Genomic DNA, 19,349 nt, shown 5'->3' with positions numbered 1-19,349 from the left:
AAATGTCGTCAAATAATGAGTTTATATTTTAATGCATCTTTTCAGATATTATTAAATGTCCCATTTTTTCAATCTGTTAAAATCCTCTTACTGCTCTGCAGACAGTCAGCCAGCTCCTCCTGCTTCATCCTCCTCAGAATGTCCAGTGTGATCATCAGAAATGCCTCTCTGCTGCTCCTCCTCTGCTCTTCATCCTTACCATCCAAAACCTTGTCATCCTCCCTCTGACTCTCTAAGTATTCTGGATAATCTGGACTCAGAACCTTCTGAATCTTCTTCAGCTCGTTCTTTACAAAAGTGATGATGTTCTCCTCCAACAGCTGGAACAGAATGATAAATTGAACATTTAGTTTAAATAACTCAACATGTGATTCATCTATCAGTCTGAAGGCCTGATGGTTCTGGAGAATAATGGGATCTGAATGGTAGTTTATCATTTAATCTGTAGTTAATAATGACAACTTAGTTTTAATATACTGTATACACACCATAAATATGGATTCCACGTCTGTTTGATGCTGCAGGTCAGACTGACCACCAAGGCCTTCTGAGCTCTCGTGCTGAACTCTGTGGAGAAAACATCAAGTACAAGTGTAAGAACATTTAATATCTGCACACATGATGACAAAATGGTAACTGTGGATATTGAGGTAGCACAATGCAGTGTTATGTGGTTCAGGACAATAGTTTAGACACATACATGGACGCGGTCATTGGCTACATCACCAAATGCAACGATGACGTTGAATCGAGGATTACTGTATGGACATTCCCAAATCAGAAGAAGAAGAATCTTTTTTTAACAGGGACAGCAATGCCACAATATGAGCCACTAAATGGCAGAATGGTACTTCAACCTGGCTGGGCCATGAAGAATATGTTAGTTTAAATGAAGCCACTCCTCCCAGTCATATTAATACTCAAATTCCTAGAGGCTCAGGCCGAGGAGGGGGAGTTGCTGCCATATTTGATTCAAGCCTGTTAATTAATCCTAAACTAAATTATAACTTGTTTGAAAGCCTTGTTCTTAATCTTTAACATCCAACATGGAAAACAGTATGGCCAATTATATTTGTTGTTGTTCACCGAACTCCAGGTCTGTATTTTGAATGTTTATCTGAATTCTCAGAGTTTTTATTATGTGTAGTCCTAAAATCAGACAAAGTACTTATTGTAGGTGATTGCTTTCAACTCACTACTAGATTCAATTGGTTTCAGTCAGTGTGTGCATAATGCTACTCACTGTTGAAACCACACCCTCAACCTTCTGCATGGCATCAGATTTGAAGATTTAATAGTATTTCCGCAGAATCCTTTATTATCAGACCATTTCTTAGTAACTTTTGAATTCTTAGGGACTATTCGTTATTTATTTAAGGGGCCACCGGAGGAGTTTTGGGATCTTTCGTCTAAAAAGACTTGACCCTTCCTTCACCGGCAATACATTTTGTATGACCCTCCAAAATGATTAGGAAAAGAGGCATGACCCTCCCCAACATTTTATTGATGCCTTCTGTACTGGTTTACGCTTGATAAAGATGTACAAATGCCGATTGTTTTTTTTACAGCTATGAGATACGCGGCTTAACCTCTGCTTTCTCAGCTTACACATCACACTCCTCTTTTATAGTGTGGTGGCCATTTCAGTAGATTTACTCAGTAACATTGTTGGGGAAACACAATAAGCATGGAAACTAAAGGCACACTTCCTGCATTACTGCATTACTTAAAATAATAAGTTACTCCTCTAGTAAACTAGTATTCACATGAAATAAAACAATAAAACATTGAGACCATTCAACAAAGCTCATATGGGTAATAATCAATCACCAATCGCGGCACGGCTGTGTTGGAACGCAATAGACAGATGGTGGCGGAATAATTCAACTAAAATGTAACAGTGACCAATCAGTGTTCGACCTACAGTCTGTTGAGATGCCTCTCCAAATGCAGCTCATTCACACCATAAAACGTTAAGACACGTTAAGAAAAAAGATCCGTATTTTGTCCGTAATCCAGTGACATGAAAAAAAAGTAATCCACAGCGATCAGTAGATCCACAAAAAATTTCACAATGTATCCAGCAAGGCCTACGCATGTCACATTCACCAGCCAGCTCCAAACAGGTGAACGAGGCCTCTCTACTTCGCCATTTAAACAAAGTGGAATAAACGTATAAAAGTCTAAATCTACACAAAACACGCAATCAAACTGACATCAAATGTATATACATGGCATTTAGGAAACGTTTACTGCAACGTTGGCATGGCAAGATGTCCTGCTGTTGGGTCCGGCTGCTCCCATCATCAACCAGGTAATATTTTTTTTTACTAAAGCAGTATATGAAATCAGATGTATTACCTACCACCATTTAGTTGTTTTGTGTTATTTAAAATATTTATAAAATATCTGGTCATGCCAAACGCAATTATTCCACTAATTTTTTAAACAATGCAATTACCCATTTCAGCCAACAGGGGGGCAGTGCTCCTCTTGCCCCCAGCAAACTCCACGTATGCAATCAGACCCATCTGCTAGGATGCTGATGGAGGGCCGAGACTGAGAGCTACATGGAAAAATATGCACCAAACAAGCCACTTTGAAATGTTGCTTTTTTCATGAATACAAAAGTTGGGGGACCCCCATCCCAGAGTAAAACATTTTGGGTGACCCGCCCCCCAGCAAAGAATAAAAAGACATGACCCTCCCCTATTTTCCTCCAGTGGTCCATTCCATAAATACCAAACGGTCCCTTACTACCCGACTATATGAAATTAAATAAAAGCTTCTATACTAGATGCCTATTTGACAGTGCTATAGCAAAATTTAAAGAAGATATTCCAACAGAATTTAACTCAATGTCCTGCCTTTATATAACAGAGGACCTTTATGTTAGCTTTAGTCCCTCCCAAATTGATAATTTTGTAGATGGTGCTACAACCTGCCTATGGACGACTTTAGACTCTGTTGCTCCCCTCAAAAAGAAGAAGATAAAGCAAAGGAAACTAGCACCTTGGTATAACTCCCAAACTCGCAAATTAAAACAAATCTCACAAAAACTTGAAAGTAAATGGCAAGAAAAAAAAAAAACTGGAAGAATCTCATTTAGATTGGTAAGACAGTTTGAAAACCTATAGGAAGGCACTCAGAAATGCTAGATCATACTATTACTCATCATTAATAGAAGAAAATAATAATATATTTTCTTTTCAGCACTGTAGCCAGGCTGACAGATAGTCACAGCTCTACTGAGCCATCTATTCCTATAGTTGTGAGTAGTGACGACTTCATGAGCTTCTTTAATGATAAAATTATAACAATTACAGATAAAATTCATCACCTTTTGCCCTCAAATTCTAATGGTTCACCTTTAAACGCAGGACTGCTAGAAAGAACGGCAAGACCTGACATATACTTAGACTGCTTTTACCCTATAAACCTTCAACAACTACTGTTAAAGGTCTCTTCAGCTAAGCCATCTACCTGTCTTTTAGACCCCATCCCAACGAGGCTACTTAAAGAAGCGCTACCCGTGGTTAACACTTCATTACTAGATATGATCAATATGTCTGTATTAACAGGTTATGTACCGCAGTCATTTAAAGTAGCTGTGATAAAACCTCTTCTGAAAAAACCCACCCTCGACCCTGATGTCTTAGCCAATTACAGACCTACAGTACAGGCCAAAAGTTTGGACACACCTTCTCATTCAATGTGTTTCTTTATTTTCATGACTATTTACATTGTAGATTCTCACTGAAGGCATCATTCAAACTATGAATGAACATATATGGAATTATGTACTTAACAAAAAAGTGTGAAATAACTGAAAACATGTCTTATATTTTAGATTCTTCAAAGTAGGGTTGTTGTTGGGTCTTTGTAAATTATAGTGTGGTCTAGACCTACTCTATCTGTAAAGTGTCTTGAGATAACTCTTGTTATGAATTGATAATATAAATAAATTGAATTGAAAATTCACAACAACAGTTTCTCAGAGTTTTTAAAGAGGTGCAATTGAATACACGAGTGGTTCCCAACCTGGGGTCCGGGCACCCCTTAGGGGGGTGGCAAAGATCACAGGGGGTGCGCATGTCTTTATCTGGTTTTAGGTTGTGGTAAAAAATATATATATTTGCACATGTTAAACAAATTATGATAATACACTAGAATATGAGTAGGTACCATGTAATGGAAAAGCACCATTAGTAAGGCAAGGCAGCTTTATTTGTATAGCACATTTCAGCAACAGGGCAATTCAAAGTGCTTTACATAAAACATTAAAGAGCAGTTAGAAGACAATTAAAAACAATTTAAAAACATTAATAAATTAAAAACATTAAAAGACAAGACTAAAATTGATAGTGCAGTATAAGAATAACAGTTACAGCGCAGTATAAGAAATTAAAGTTAATAAAATAGATTATTTAAAGAAAAGTAACATCAAAAAGATAGGTTTTTAGCTTAGATTTAAAAGAACTGAGAGTTGCAGCGGACCTACAGGTTTCTGGGAGTTTGTTCCAAAGATGTGGAGCATAAAAAGCCACCCTTTGCTTTTTTTAACTCTGCAAACCCTTGGTGTTCTCTCAATGAGCTTCATGAGGTAGTCACCTGAAATGGTTTTCACTTCACAGGTGTGCCTTGTCAGGGTTAATTAGTGGAATTTTTTCCCTTATTAATAAAAAAGAAAAGGGTGGCTACTTTAAAGAATCTAAAATATAAGACATGTTTTCAGTTATTTCACACTTTTTTGTTAATTACATAATGTGTTCATTCATAGTTTTGATGCCTTCAGTGAGAATCTACAATGTAAATAGTCAAAATAAAAAGGAAACGCATTGAATGAGAAGGTGTGTCCAAACTTTTGGCCTGTACTGTATATCTAACCTTCCCTTTCTCTCCAAGATCCTTGAGAAGGTAGTCGCTAATCAGTTATGTGATTTTCTACATAGCAATAGTTTATTTGAGGACTTTCAGTGAGGATTTAGAATGCATCATAGCACAGAGACGGCACTGGTGAAAATTACTAACGACCTTCTAACTGCTTCAGACAAAGGACTTGTCTCCGTACTTGTCTTACTTGATCTTAGTGCTGCATTCAACACTATTGACCATACCATTCTGCTACAGAGACTGGAACATGTTAGCCATGGTGTTCCACAAGGCTCAGTGCTTGGACCAATTCTATTCACCTTGTATATGCTTCCTCTAGGCAATATTATTAGGAAACATTCAATTAACTTTCATTGTTATGCAGATGACACCCAATTATACCTATCAATTAAGCCAGACAAAACCAGTTAGTTAACTAAACTCCAAGCATGCATCAAAGATATAAAAGCATGGATGACCTACAATTTTCTGATGTTAAACTCAGACAAAACTAAAGTGATTGTGCTGGGCCCTAAACATCTCCGAACCTCATTATCCAAAGATATAGTTACTCTGGATGGTATTGCCCTGACCTCCAGCACTACTGTCAGAAATCTAGGAGTTGTTTTTGATCAGGATATATCCTTTAACGCCCACTTAAAACAAACCTCAAGAACAGCCTTTTTTCACCTTTGTAACATTGTCAAAATTAGGAACATCCTATCTCAAAACAATGCTAAAAAACTAGTCCATGCAGTCATTACTTCCAGGCTGGACTACTGTAATTCTTTACTATTAGGATGTTCAAAGAAAACCCTTAAGACTCTCCAGCTGATCCAGAATGCTGCAGCGTGCGTTCTGACAAGAACTAAGAAAAGAGATCATATTTCTCCTGTATTAGCTTCTCTGCACTGGCTTCCTGTAAAATCCAGGATTGAATTTTAAATCCTTCTTCTGACCTACAAAGCTCTAAATCGTCAAGCACCATCATATCTTGAAGAGCTCATAGTACCTTATTGCCCCACTAGAGCACTGCTTTCCCAGAATGCAGAGTTACTTGTGGTTCCTAGAGTCTCTAAAAGTAGAATGGGAGCCAGAGCCTTTAGCTATCATGCTCCTCTCCTGTGGAACCAGCTCCCAGTCTGGGTCTGGGGGGCAGACACCGTCACCACATTTAAGAGTAAACTTAAAACTCTCCTCTTCGATAAAGCTTATAGTTAGGGAGTGAGGAGTTGCAGCGTTTGCCTAGACCGGCGGGGGAGGGTGTATTTCTGAAGATACGGCACCCCTTCTCTTCTCTGCTTCTCTTCATAGTCGTTAGACTCATCTACCATATAATCAATGATATAATCAAAGTAGAGGGAGGCAGGCCAGTACAGCCCAATCCAACAGGGTAGAGTTCTAGGCCAACCAGGCTCCTCTCCTTATTCTGTCTCTCTTAATTAGTAGTAGCAGTGCCCTGCTATGCCTTGAACTACTACAACTACTATTTCTAGTCATTGATCCATTATCTTTATTGTGACTATTATTGCCACTGTTCATCACACCCCCAACCGGCACCGTCAGACACCGCCTACCAAGAGCCTGGGTCTGTCTGAGAGGGAGTTTTTCCTCCCACTGTCACACTGAATGCTTGCTCTTGTGGAAATTACTGGAATTGTTGGGTCTTTGTAAATTATAGTGTGGTCTAGACCTACTCTATCTGTAAAGTGTCTTGAGATAACTCTTGTTATGAATTGATAATATAAATAAATTGAATTGAAAATTCACAACAACAGTTTCTCAGAGTTTTTAAAGAGGTGCAATTGAATACACGAGTGGTTCCCAACCTGGGGTCCGGGCACCCCTTAGGGGGGTGGCAAAGATCACAGGGGGTGCGCATGTCTTTATCTGGTTTTAGGTTGTGGTAAAAAATATATATATTTGCACATGTTAAACAAATTATGATAATACACTAGAATATGAGTAGGTACCATGTAGAAATGTGGAAAAGCACCATTAGTAAGGCAAGGCAGCTTTATTTGTATAGCACATTTCAGCAACAGGGCAATTCAAAGTGCTTTACATAAAACATTAAAGAGCAGTTAGAAGACAATTAAAAACAATTTAAAAACATTAATAAATTAAAAACATTAAAAGACAAGACTAAAATTGATAGTGCAGTATAAGAATAACAGTTACAGCGCAGTATAAGAAATTAAAGTTAATAAAATAGATTATTTAAAGAAAAGTAACATCAAAAAGATAGGTTTTTAGCTTAGATTTAAAAGAACTGAGAGTTGCAGCGGACCTACAGGTTTCTGGGAGTTTGTTCCAAAGATGTGGAGCATAAAAACTGAACGCTGCTTCCCCCTGTTTAGTTTCTAAACTCTGGGGACAATAAGTAGACCTGTCCCAGACGACCTGAGAGGTCTGGTTGGGTCATAATGTAGTAGCAGATCAGAAATGTATTTTGGCCCTAAACCGTTTAGTGATTTATAAACCAGTAAAAGTATTTTGAAATCAATTCTTTGAGGCACTGGAAGCCAGTGTAGAGATTTCAGTACTGGAGTGATGTGATCCACTTTCTTGGTTTTAGTAAGGACTGGAGCAGCAGCGTTCTGAATCAGCTGCAGCTGTCTGATTGATTTTTTAGGGAGACCTGTAATGACACCGTTGCAGTAGTCAAGTCTACTGAAGATAAAAGCATGGACAAATTTTTCCAGATCCTGCTGAGACATAAGCCGATTTTTTAATTATATTAATATGGCTTTTAAAATTCAGGTCTGAGTCCATGACTACACCAAGATTTCTGGCTTTGTCTGTTGTTATTAACATTGTCGTTTGAAGCTGAGCGCTGACTTTCAATCGTTCCTCTTTTGCTCCAAAAACGAATCATTAATCTGTTGAATGCACATATTTAATTGTTGTATTGGGCTATAGTTCCCTGGCAATAAGGTTAAGTAAATTTGTGTGTCATCCGCATAACTATGGTAACTTATTTTGTTGTTTTCCATAATCTGAGCCAGTGGAAGCATGTAGATGTTGAACAGAAGAGGCCCCAGAACTGAGCCTTGGGGAACTCCGCACGTCATATTTCTATGCTCAGATGTATAATTACCTATAGACACAAAGTAGTCCCTATTCTTTAAATAGGATTCAAACCACTTTAGTACTAAGCCAGAAAGACCAACCCAGTATTCCAATCGGTCAAGCAATATGTCATGGTCTACCATATCAAATGCAGCACTGAGATCAAGTAATACTAAGACTGAAATTTTGCCACTATCTGTGTTTAAGTGGATGTCATTAAAGACTTTAACAAGAGCCGTCTCAGTGCTGTGGTGTGGTCGAAAACCTGACTGGAAGGCATCAAAACTGTTGTTTAGCGATAAGAAAAAGTTGAGTTGTTGAAAAACCACTTTTTCTATGATTTTACTTAAAAATGGAAGGTTTGATATTGGCCTATAGTTGCTCATTAGTGTCGTGTCTGGATTGTTCTTTTTTAGGAGTGGCTTGATGACTGCAGTTTTCAGGGCCTGTGGGAAGATACCTGAGAGCAGAGATGTGTTTACAATCTGTAGAAGATCACAGTTCGAAACATTTTTGAAAACACCCGTTGGTAGAATATCAAGGCAACAGGAGGAAGTTTTCAGATGTTGTATAATGTCTTCCAAGTTTTTAAGATTGATCGTATGAAATTGTGTCATGTTGTAATTGTCATGTTGCACAAACACATATCCTGTACTTGATATGGAAGCACTGACTGCTTGTCTAATTTTCTGAATTTTGTCTGTGAAGAAGGAGGCAAAGTCATTGCAAGCCTTGGTAGACAACAGTTCAGATGCTACTGGTACTGGAGGGTTTGTTAATCTATCAACAGTAGCAAACAAAGCATGTGAATTATTATTGTTTCTGGCGATAATGTCAGAGAAAAAGGACCGCCTTGCATTTCTTAGTTCCAGATTATAAATGCGAAGTCTCTCTTTATAAGTGTTATAATGGATCTGGAGATTAGATTTTCGCCAACTGCGTTCAGCTTTTCTGAGCTCTTTTTTCTGTTCTCACAACTATAAAATTTGTATAAAGGAGTTTGTAGTAGTCCTCTATGGAGAAGGGTGGCATCTTGCTGTTAATTAGCTTTAGCTACAGTCACTTTAGGACAGGCTTGAGCTATTGGTAGGCCACGCTCACGCAGAAAAATGTTCAAATATGACAATAGCCTACTATGTCTACAAAAAATTTATAGTCCAGTGATTTATAAGTATCCAAGAGCCGCTGCTCATAGTTTCTCTCAGAGGAAAAGCAAGATTATCAGCAGAAATATGCAAGCAGAAGCAGGAGCAAGCAGTAGAGCGTCTGCACTGTAAGAAGCAGGAAGGGCAGTCTAGTAGTAGGCCAAACCTCCGGGAACTCTTAACCTGTGACCCTTGCTGTCATCAGGTCAGCTGCTAGCTGCTATCTGCTATATGCTATCTGCTAGCTGCTAGCTGCTAGCTGTTAGCTGTTACCTGCTAGCTGCTATCTGCTATCATCCTCGTCTTTCCTGCCGCCACGGCATCACTATTTTATGAATGAAACATGGTGGAGAAATGTAAAAGTGCTGATACTCCTTTGTATAAAAAAGAAAGTAAGGCTCTATCTCGAGAGTTACCTCAACTTCGGTTTCGGGAGGGGCTCAGCTTTTCTTAGACATAAGTAGGGGGGCCGCCAAGGAAAAAAGGTTGGGAACCACTGGAATACACCATTAGTTTGAGGATTTGTATGGAGCTGGCATGTTTTACCTTAATTGTTTGTTTCCATAACTCACTCACAGATAAGACAAAATGTTCCCACACCGTTTACTTCAGGGAAGCAGGAGAATTTTCCAGTTCTGTTGTTTCTCCGTCATCTCCAACTCTGACGAGTAAATGTTACCCAGTGAAAGGTACAAGTCCAGCGTGCAGGGCTGTATAACTTAGTGTTGGGTTGTATTGGTCTCTTTTTGTAGTGTTATTATTACTACTATTAAAATTACAACTCAAGTACAGCATTCAGAGAGGACGCTGGCGCTGTTTGTTCGCTTCTCCACTTGCTATTCTCCACTTGCTATTCTCCGCTTTCTATTCTCCGCTTGGTTTTCTCTGCTTGCTATTGCCGGTTGTGTTCTTGTTTGTTTTTGTTCGTTGTAACTTCATCTCATCTCATCACTGGACCTTGCTGCCATGGATCATTTTGGCAACTCTGGTCATTTTAACTCTGGACAGCCTCTCAGCTGCTTCCCGAAGCCGCTCGGTCTCCTCGACCGAACTGTCGCCTCGCCGGCTAGCCGCTAGCTAGCTGACTGCCCACATTCACCCAACGCGTGGCAGCTAATCCGACTGCCTACCTTCCTTCTCACAGGCAACCTCCACCAGATGCGAGCCGAGACTGGACTCGGCATCCTGCATCCCAGTCATCAAACAGCTCGGACTTCTACGTCGACCCCGTTACATCCACAGAAGCTGTTTGTTTACTTCCATCACGGACAATCCATTCCATCCATCTGGTCACCTGCACGCTCTGTCTCACCTCTACCACGTCATCAGAATGCTACCGCCACATGCCAACTTTGCCCTCCTCTACACTTGATCTCATGAACTAATCCTCGACAACACTCTGGACTTCCTTCTGCTCACTGAAACTTGGCAACAACCCAATGACTTCTTCTCCCTCAACCAAGCATCCCGCCCTGGCTACAACTACATCTGCAAACCCCGCCCCTCCCGCCGTGGAGGTGGCCTCGCCGTTATTTTCAGTCAGAACTTCCGGATCACAGAACTCACCCTCCCCTCACTATCATCGTTTGATTTTCTCGCCTTCAAAGCTCTTTCCTCCATGACAGTCATCCTCATTTACCGGCCACCTAAACCAAATCCCTCCTTCCTCTCTGATTTTACTGAGCTCCTCACACTAGCCTCATCTCTCTCTCCGCGTCGGCTGCTACTCGGTGACTTAAACATCCACATGGACTCTCCCACCTGCAAGCTCTCATCTGAATTCACCATTTTACTGGACAACTTCACTCTCACCCAACATGTCACATTCCCCACCCATGAAAAAGGACACATCCTCGACCTGGTCTGCTCCACAAACCAACCGGGGCTCGACCTCCATCCATGCCTCTTTCCCCTCTCTGATCACAAACTGATATGATTCACCATCCCTTCTCTAACCCCACGCCCCCGCCTCCTCAGAGAAATCACCTTCCGCAACCTTAAATCAATCGACCCCCACCATCTCTCTGACTTGTTCTCCACCACTCTCCACCTGGACTCAACCCTAACCTCACCTGATGATCTCACAAACCACCTCAACTCCACCTTGTCTACCTCCTAGCGCTGTGCAATTAATTGAATTTCGATTTCAATTTCGGTTCCCAACGATCACCAAAATAGTATAATCGAGAAAAAATGATTATTTTGCCATGTTCTGTTTTGCAAGAACACTCTTATTTTGTCTTGTGTTCTGAATGACATGTGCACATCTGCCCCTCCCGAAGCCAGTCAGGGAGGCAAGTTGTGTGCAGCTTCCGCTGAAATTTAAAACTCAGCGCGAGTAATTTAATTTATAATTTATGTTTATAATTTATAATTTATAATTTATAATTTATACTGTTTATTGATCCCTAGTGGGGAAATTAAAATTTACACTCTGTTTGTTAGAAATCACTACACACAGGCCTGAAATACACACACACATGCTCAGGACCTATTAATGCACAAATGGAGAGATGTCAGAGTGAGTGGGCTGCCAGTGCTGAAACAGCGCCTGAGCAGTTGGGGGGGGTACGGTGCCTTGCTCAAGAGCACCTGGCAGGGCCCAGGAGGTGAACTGGCATCTCTCCAGCTACCAATCCACACTCTGTACTTTGGTCCGTACTGGGACTTGAACGAGCAACCCTCCGGTTCCAAACCCAAGTCCCTACGGACTGAGCTGAGAAAAGCAAAGATTGAAGCAGCGTTCGGTGAGCAAAAAAAGGCAAAACCAACTCAGTTGTCTGGGAACAGCTAACGTTAGCTAACCCTGCGGTCCCTCTGCCTTTGCCCCTCCCGCTGTAGTTGAAGTTTTTTATTCCCCCGACACGCTGTATTCACTTACTGTTTAAAACTTTTTCCAGCTTAGTGCTCAAAACCAACATGAAAAAACATAGAAATGTTCCCTCAGCATTTAGTTTTGTTGTTAAACTGTATGTAAATGAGAAGGGAGTTTAAATCACCTGTTTCCCGTAACATTACTCTAAGGTACCGTCTATGTGCTGGATTTTTCCTAAGGTTAGCTAGCAAATAAGCCCCCTGACGGCGACATTATTGTTGATATTTTGGCACAATGTTTAGTAATGACAGTAGTAGTGGTCATACTGAGTGAACATGTGATGTGAGATGCACATTGTGTTATGTCTGTGGAACTGTTCATTAGCTGTGTAACATTATGTGTGATATCAGTAAAGTTGAACTGACTCACAGTAGTAAAACAGATTTTATTCTGATCCAAAGACTTTCTGTGAGATAAAGGACACTAACCAATTATACCCTGGACACTATCCATTATATACAAATGTTCATGAGTAATTGTGTTAAATAATCGTGAATTCAATATTGACCAAAATAATCGTGATTATTATTTTTTCCATAATCGAGCAGCCCTACTACCCCCCTCAACACTCTGGCCCCCCTCAAAACAAAAACCTGGTACACACCTGTACTCCAGAAAATTAAACAAACTGGCCACCAACTTGAATGTCTGACAAAGAAATCATCCCTCACAGTCCATCATGAAGCCTATAAACTCCATCTCACTGCCTACAAAGATGCCCTCATTGCTGCCAAATCTGCCTACCTCTCCACCATCCTCACCGACCCCTGCCAAAACCCCAGAACCCTCTTCTCCTCAATGAACATTCTTATAAAGCCTTGGACCAACACCCTCCCTACTTCTACTCCGGATCTCTGCAACTCATTCCTCCACTTTTTCGCTGACAAAATCAACATCATTTACCAATCTCTATCCCCTGTATCACACCTCTCAGTATCTACTCCAGCACCCACTATGGCCCCTCCTTTCCCCATCTCTCCTGACCTCCCCACCCCTCCTCACTGCCTCCTGTCCCAGTTTGACCCGGTCACTCCTCCTGAAATCTCCAAACTCATTAGCTCTTCCAAATCCACTTCCTGCTCCCTTGACCCCCTCCCTACTCCACTCCTGAAGTCCTGCCTCCCCGTCCTATGCCCCTACCTCACTAACCTCTTCAACTCCTCACTGTCCCTTGGAACTATCCCCTCTGCCTTCAAAACTGCCGCTGTCACCCCAATCCTTAAAAAACCTGGTCTGGATCCCTCCACCCTCAACACCTACCACCCAATATCCAACCTCCCCTTCTGTCTAAAACCCTGGAACGTATAGTCGCCTCACAACTACAAACCCATCTTCATGCCAATAACCAATTCAAACCCCTCCAATCTGGTTTTAGCCCCCTCCACAGCACAGAAACTCAAAGTCCTCAACGACCTCTTCACCTTTGCTGACACCAGTTCCCTCAACATCCTCATCCTCCTTGACCTGAGTGCATCCTTTGATACCGTGAGCCATAACATCCTGCTCACCAGACTCAAAGACCTCAGTATCGAAGGTACTGCACTCAGCTGGCTCCATTCCTACCTATCCAACAGATCCCACTTCATCTCTCTCCATAGCCACACCTCTGCCACAGCCACAGTCAGTCAAGGCGTTCCCCAAGGCTTCGTACTCTGCCCCCTCCTCTTCATCATCTACATCCTCCCCCTTGGTCTGATACTCCGCCACTTCAACCTGGACATCCATTGCTATGCCGATGACACCCAGATCTACCTCAGCACCAAATCCCCCCACAATCCTCCCCTCTCCCACATCAATGCCTGAATGTCAGCTATTAAAACCTGGATGCAACACAACTTCCTCAAACTCAACACCGATAAAACAGAATTCCTCCTCATCGGCTCCAAATCCATACTCCAAAACCAATAACCCCACTCTCACCATCGACAGCACCATTGTCTCCCCATCTCCCCAGGCCCGCAACCTTGGCGTTATCTTTGATTCTACCCTCTCCCTTGAGCCTCACATCCATCAAGTCATTAAAACCTCCTTCTTTCACCCCCGCAACATCGCCAAAATCAGACCATCTCTCACACCCCCGCTGCTGAAAGACTCATTCACACCTTCATCTCCTCCAGACTGGACTATTGCAACTCACTTCTCCTCAGCATCAGCTCTACCAACATCAACCGACTCCAACTGGTCCAGAACGCAGCCGCCCGACACATCACCCGCTCCAAATCCTGGCACCACATGACCCCAGTCCTAAAACAACTCCACTGGCTTCTTATCTCCCACTGGATCACCTACAAAATCCTGGTCCTCACCTACAAAGCCCTCCACCATCTGGCCCCCTCATACCTCACTGACCTCCTCTCCCCCTACCGTCCCTCATGGTCCCTCAGATCCCCCTCAGCTGGTCTCCTCTGCATCCACAAGTCCAACCTCCGCAGTTTTGGGGACAGAGCCTTCTCCAGAGCAGCTCCCAGGCTCTGGAACTCCCTCCCCCAAGAGATCCGCACCTCTGAGTCCCTCACCATCTTCCAGTCCCGCCTCAAGACCCATCTCTTCACCTCTGCCTATCCGTAGCCCCCCACCCCCCTTCCCTTTTCCGCTGTGCCTGAATCTTGTCTTGTTTTGTTCTGTTTTTGTAATCTACCTCCCATGTAAAGCGACTTTGAGTCTTTGAAAAGCGCTATATAAATTTAATTTATTATTATTATTATTATTATTAAAAGGCTGCTCTGGTTTATTGGCATTTCTTTAATCCAATCATAATCGTCTTGGGAGGCGCTAATCTGTCTGGTGGTTCTGGTCCTGGTATCACTGGGCATAAGATTAAAATCACATTTTGTGGCATTGCCAAAGCTAGACCATAAAGCTCTGAGAGAATCTGATAATAACAAAGTTTTAAATTCTTACCTTTCATCAACAGCTTGTCCGTCTTTAAACTGAATAAGACGACCCATAGACCAGTCACTCTTCATGGACACACAGCTGGCTCCAGGTCCAGGTGTCTGTTGCTGCATCCTGATAAAAACAAAGACAGTGAAACAGCAATTATTCACCAAAATGTAATCTGATCAATGATGCTGTCTCATCTCAGTCATTGGCTCTTTGTTGACTAATAAAGTAAGAAGTTAATTTCATTTATGTATTTCTACAGTGGGTGTACACTGTGATATCACTGCTGACACATTATATCGTTGAGTCCTACAACAGACTACAGAGCTCTAGACCAAGTCCGGATTCTTCTTCTCAGGAGAGTCTGATAATAACAAAGTTCATTTTCAAATTCTTACCTTCCATCAGCAGCTTGTCCATGTTTAAACTGAATAAGGCGACCCATAGACCAGTCACTCTTCATGGACACACAGCTGGGTTCAGGTCCTGGTTCACAGCCTTGCTGCAGACTAATGAAAAGTGGTTTAAGATGAAAATAATATTTTTAACTATTTACATTAATTAATTTGCTCTGTTCTATTATTATATCAATAATAATAATAATATACAAGTCTCATTTTGAGAATTGAGCATCAGGATGAATACTATCAATGGATCTGTCTCAGAGTAGATCATGTTGTGAACATGTGAACTTTTCTTAGTGCTGCACTCTGGGTTTATCAAGTCCAAGGGAAGTCACAAATCATTATTGTTAATTTTTTGATTTTGTGAACTTGAGTCTGATGTCATCAGTTATAAACTAATAAAGTTAGTATGTGGAGTGATGTGCTGAGCTCTAACATGGAGAAGAGTCCATTATCATCATCTCACCTCTGAGCTTTGTTCTGGCTGTCATGGTCCCCACACAGAGTGGTTTTAGAGGGAGGGGCTCCCTCCTCTCTGTCCTCACACTGACTCATAGCAGAGTCCTCACCTGCTGGGAGAGATTACCTCTGTTACTATAACAAGATTTTCATCACAGGACACATTAGTCTCTCATTCCTCTCTAACATGTCACAAATAGTGTAGAAAACAGAGAATCAGCTCTGTCCATCAGACACACTGAGGAGGTCCATTGAAGGACTCGGAGTCTCTGGGACACTTGACACATGGACCGTGTAAACAGCTTTCAGTCAAACCAAGTCTGTCTCAGTGTTGGAAGATGGCTGTGTTTTAGTTACAGTAAATGGATCACCAAGCTGTCTGACCAGTTCTGACACTCCTTGCATTTTTCTCTGATGACAGACGCTACTTTGTAATATTCCCCTCCCCTAGTATGCTCAACTGTTATTTCTTCCCAACTTTGTTGTCACACACTTTTTGCACATCTACTGATCTACTTCGCTGTCTAGACCACATCCTGCACTAACTGTATATTAACTCTTTACTACATCTCAGACTGTCTATTTATTCATGCATATTGTTGGCGCACATTTGTTCCTTTGTTTGGTCTGTAATTTACGCGTGGCATCGCTGTAGATGCGTGTTTTTATACCAACAATTGCTAATGAATAACTTGTCCAAGAGTTCAAACTTAAAGTTGGATATGGCAATCCGTTTATTTGAAGTGACCAGCAAATTAATAAAACAAAACAATAATTCTTCTTTCAATCTTACCACGTTATCATACACATAACCACGGTCAAACAAACTGTGACCTTGCTGTGCGCAACCCAGCTGAAGCAATTAGGCCCCATTTAAATAAACTCTTCCACCCCCAGCGTCACACGCTGATTGCCAATTAAATGGCTCCAACACATATTGTATTATTACTGATCTACATCACTAGCTAGACCACCATTTGCACTAACTGTATATTGTCTTTTCTCTACATTCAGCATTTATATTACTGCTTACTGTGTTATTACTGATCTACCTCACTTAATAGACCACAACCTGCACTAATATTATTGACTTCACACTACACTTTAGCATTTATCTAGACTGTCTATTCATATCTATTGTGTTACAACTGATTCTACTTCACTAACTAGACCACTAGACTAACTGTTTATTGACTCATTACACCATCGACTCTTTACACCATCTCAGCAGTGATATTTACTCTCTGATCATGTATTGCATATCCATCGACTTACTTACACCTAACTACGTACCAGCATTTGTAATGCCCACTTAATCTGCACTTTATGTAGCATATTGTATTATGTGTTATTGTACTGTATTGAATGTGAAACTATTTCTTGTCTTGCACGCCTATGCTTTTCTTGGCCAGGTCGCCGTTGCAAATGAGAACCTGTTCTCAACAGCCTACCTGGTTAAATAAAGGTTAAATAAATAAAAAGACACACCCTCTCTTACACACACACACACCCTCTCTTACACACACACACCCTCTCTTACACACACACACACACACACACACACACACACACACACACACACACACACACACACACACACACACACACACACATCTACATGCCCTTGCTGACACTCAGATAGTCTTTGACTGCACAGATCAGATGTTAGTGCAACTTATCTCAACTCCACACCAACCTAGGTGCTGCATTATCAATGTTATACCTTATGTCTGCAACGTATGCTTAAATTTCAAACAATCTCAACTCTCATGGCTTCCCTCGCCATCTTCATCTCTTGTGTGGTTTAGCCACCTGTAGTTACATCAACATCTTCCTCATTCTCACTCTCTCATGCACACCCATGCATGTTCACACACACACACACACACACACACACACACACACACACACACACACACACACACACACACATTTTACTGCACTACTTTAAGTACATCTAGCTTACTAACAAAGTAATTTGAAAGAGTGTATTGATACTTTTACTGCAGTACAGAATGATCTTATGGTAATTCTGTAATGCAGTAAAAGTACAAACAACTCACTGTCAAAGTACAACTGTGTTTTGGATCAGATGTACCACGGCCAAGTTGATCAGAGCTGTCCGACCAGTTTGGACCCTCCCTGTTTTTCACTGATGTGAACTCAGAGAACATTCTGCTGTTGTTTAGACCTGAGAACTACCAACAGTAATACATGCTAATCATTCTCAAACCATCTCCTTTAACTCAGATGGACACTCATTAGAATCATAGTCTATCTCTAAAAATCTGAAGAACCACCCAGAAAGAACCATTTCTTCTGTCCAGTCAAACAGATTGAATCAAAGTGATTCTGTTCATCAACCATTTCCAGATTCCTCTGGTCAGATTCTCACCTGCTGAAGTCTCTTCAGGTCACTTTCCAGACACTTTCCTCCTTCATGTGTCGAGGAAACTCTGGGAGAGAAGAAGCTGCTCATTGGCCCTCGTCAGTCCTGGTGTCGATGTGCATTTGATCTGAAGATGCCGTCACAGTTCATAACTTCAGAGTCAGAGAGACGTCAGAACCAGTCCAACCTGTCCACACACCCAGTCAGTGTGAGAGAAGTCCCCCATCAGATGATGGAGTTCTACTATCTGTCCACTAGATGGAGCTAACTGACCATCTAATGAGATAAAGATCAGCAACTGGTACAGCAGCAGATATCTCTCCAAGTGGCCTCCATGTCACATATTACTTTGATACTTTAAGTACATTTACCTGTTAATATTTACTACATTAATACTTTTTTTACACTGCATGTTTTTGTCCAACATTTACCTTTACATGTAGCGCTCCCTCACTCTTGGCTGAGAAGAAAATCTCCAAAAACAATAAAAGCATCTTTCTCCTGACTGCAGCTCGCAAATCAACACAGCAAAAGCAACAACGTTCAAAATATATTTAAATATCTTCTCACATCTGTCGACGGGTATCTAGAGCACAGGCGGCGTCAGACCTGTGTGACCTCATGTTGCAGTGGATTGTGGGATACGCTTCATGCTGGAAGCTGCACTTTATATTCTAGCTGGAAGGAAATAAAAGGGGGGTGCGTGGGATTGCCCCCTTTCTGGTCTACATGTCCCTGCCTCTGATGAATTAGTTTTTTGCCCGGTGGAGACACAATGTGATTAATGCTGCTTCACCAATAGACCAGATATTATATACCTAAAATAGAAGTATTAAACTCTACTGGCGGCTACATTGCACGCGTAACGTAAGCAGAGCTGATGTTCCAACACTACGCTTCCACCATAACCATCAGACTGGAGACAGCAGGCAGAGAGCAGCGTAGTGGTGCATATGCTCCACACAGATCTGTTTTTAGTGCGAGGGGAGAGAAACTGTGAGCTGCTACAGAGCTCCGGGACCCCGGCTGCCAGCAGCAGTTGTTTAGCTGCTACAGAGATCTGTTGGATCAGCGGCAGTTTGAAGATGTGTTTACAGGCCAAGAGGTGACTGGGAGCTCCATACATTTTATACTTTTTAATCCTCAATTCAAACTACAAAGTAAAATGAAATTAGATTGTATAATAACATTAAAAAGAGTTTTTGGGACAAAGAGTCTATGTACATGAAGGATTGTTTGTTCCACAATGA

At 41.5% G+C, this 19,349-nt stretch overlaps 3 protein-coding genes across 3 annotated transcripts in view; 2 read left to right on the top strand and 1 right to left on the bottom strand.

Annotated features, from left to right (window-relative positions):
• The window catches only part of LOC114551846 (protein NLRC3-like), a 101,713-nt gene extending 83,488 nt beyond the window's left edge, over positions 1 to 18,225 (bottom strand). Inside the window, exons 1-6 of the mRNA XM_028572730.1 lie at positions 18,106 to 18,225; positions 15,718 to 15,820; positions 15,246 to 15,356; positions 14,866 to 14,973; positions 489 to 567; positions 92 to 320 (exon numbers count right to left, since the gene is read on the bottom strand). Coding sequence (XP_028428531.1) covers positions 92 to 320; positions 489 to 567; positions 14,866 to 14,973; positions 15,246 to 15,356; positions 15,718 to 15,806 — 616 coding nt within the window. The 5' untranslated portion in view covers positions 15,807 to 15,820; positions 18,106 to 18,225. The remainder of the gene's footprint in view (positions 1 to 91; positions 321 to 488; positions 568 to 14,865; positions 14,974 to 15,245; positions 15,357 to 15,717; positions 15,821 to 18,105) is intronic.
• Positions 1 to 19,349, top strand: part of LOC114552945 (heterochromatin protein 1-like) — a 600,023-nt gene that overhangs the window by 550,447 nt on the left and 30,227 nt on the right. The gene's annotated exons all lie outside the window — the stretch shown is intronic.
• LOC114553107 (NACHT, LRR and PYD domains-containing protein 3-like) overlaps positions 1 to 19,349 on the top strand; it is a 582,600-nt gene that overhangs the window by 536,128 nt on the left and 27,123 nt on the right. The gene's annotated exons all lie outside the window — the stretch shown is intronic.

Source organism: Perca flavescens, chromosome 3, assembly GCF_004354835.1.
Source record: "Perca flavescens isolate YP-PL-M2 chromosome 3, PFLA_1.0, whole genome shotgun sequence".
Lineage (NCBI taxonomy): Eukaryota > Metazoa > Chordata > Actinopteri > Perciformes > Percidae > Perca > Perca flavescens.
Note: the sequence above shows the minus strand (reverse complement) of the source record. Positions and strands in the feature narration are given on the sequence as shown.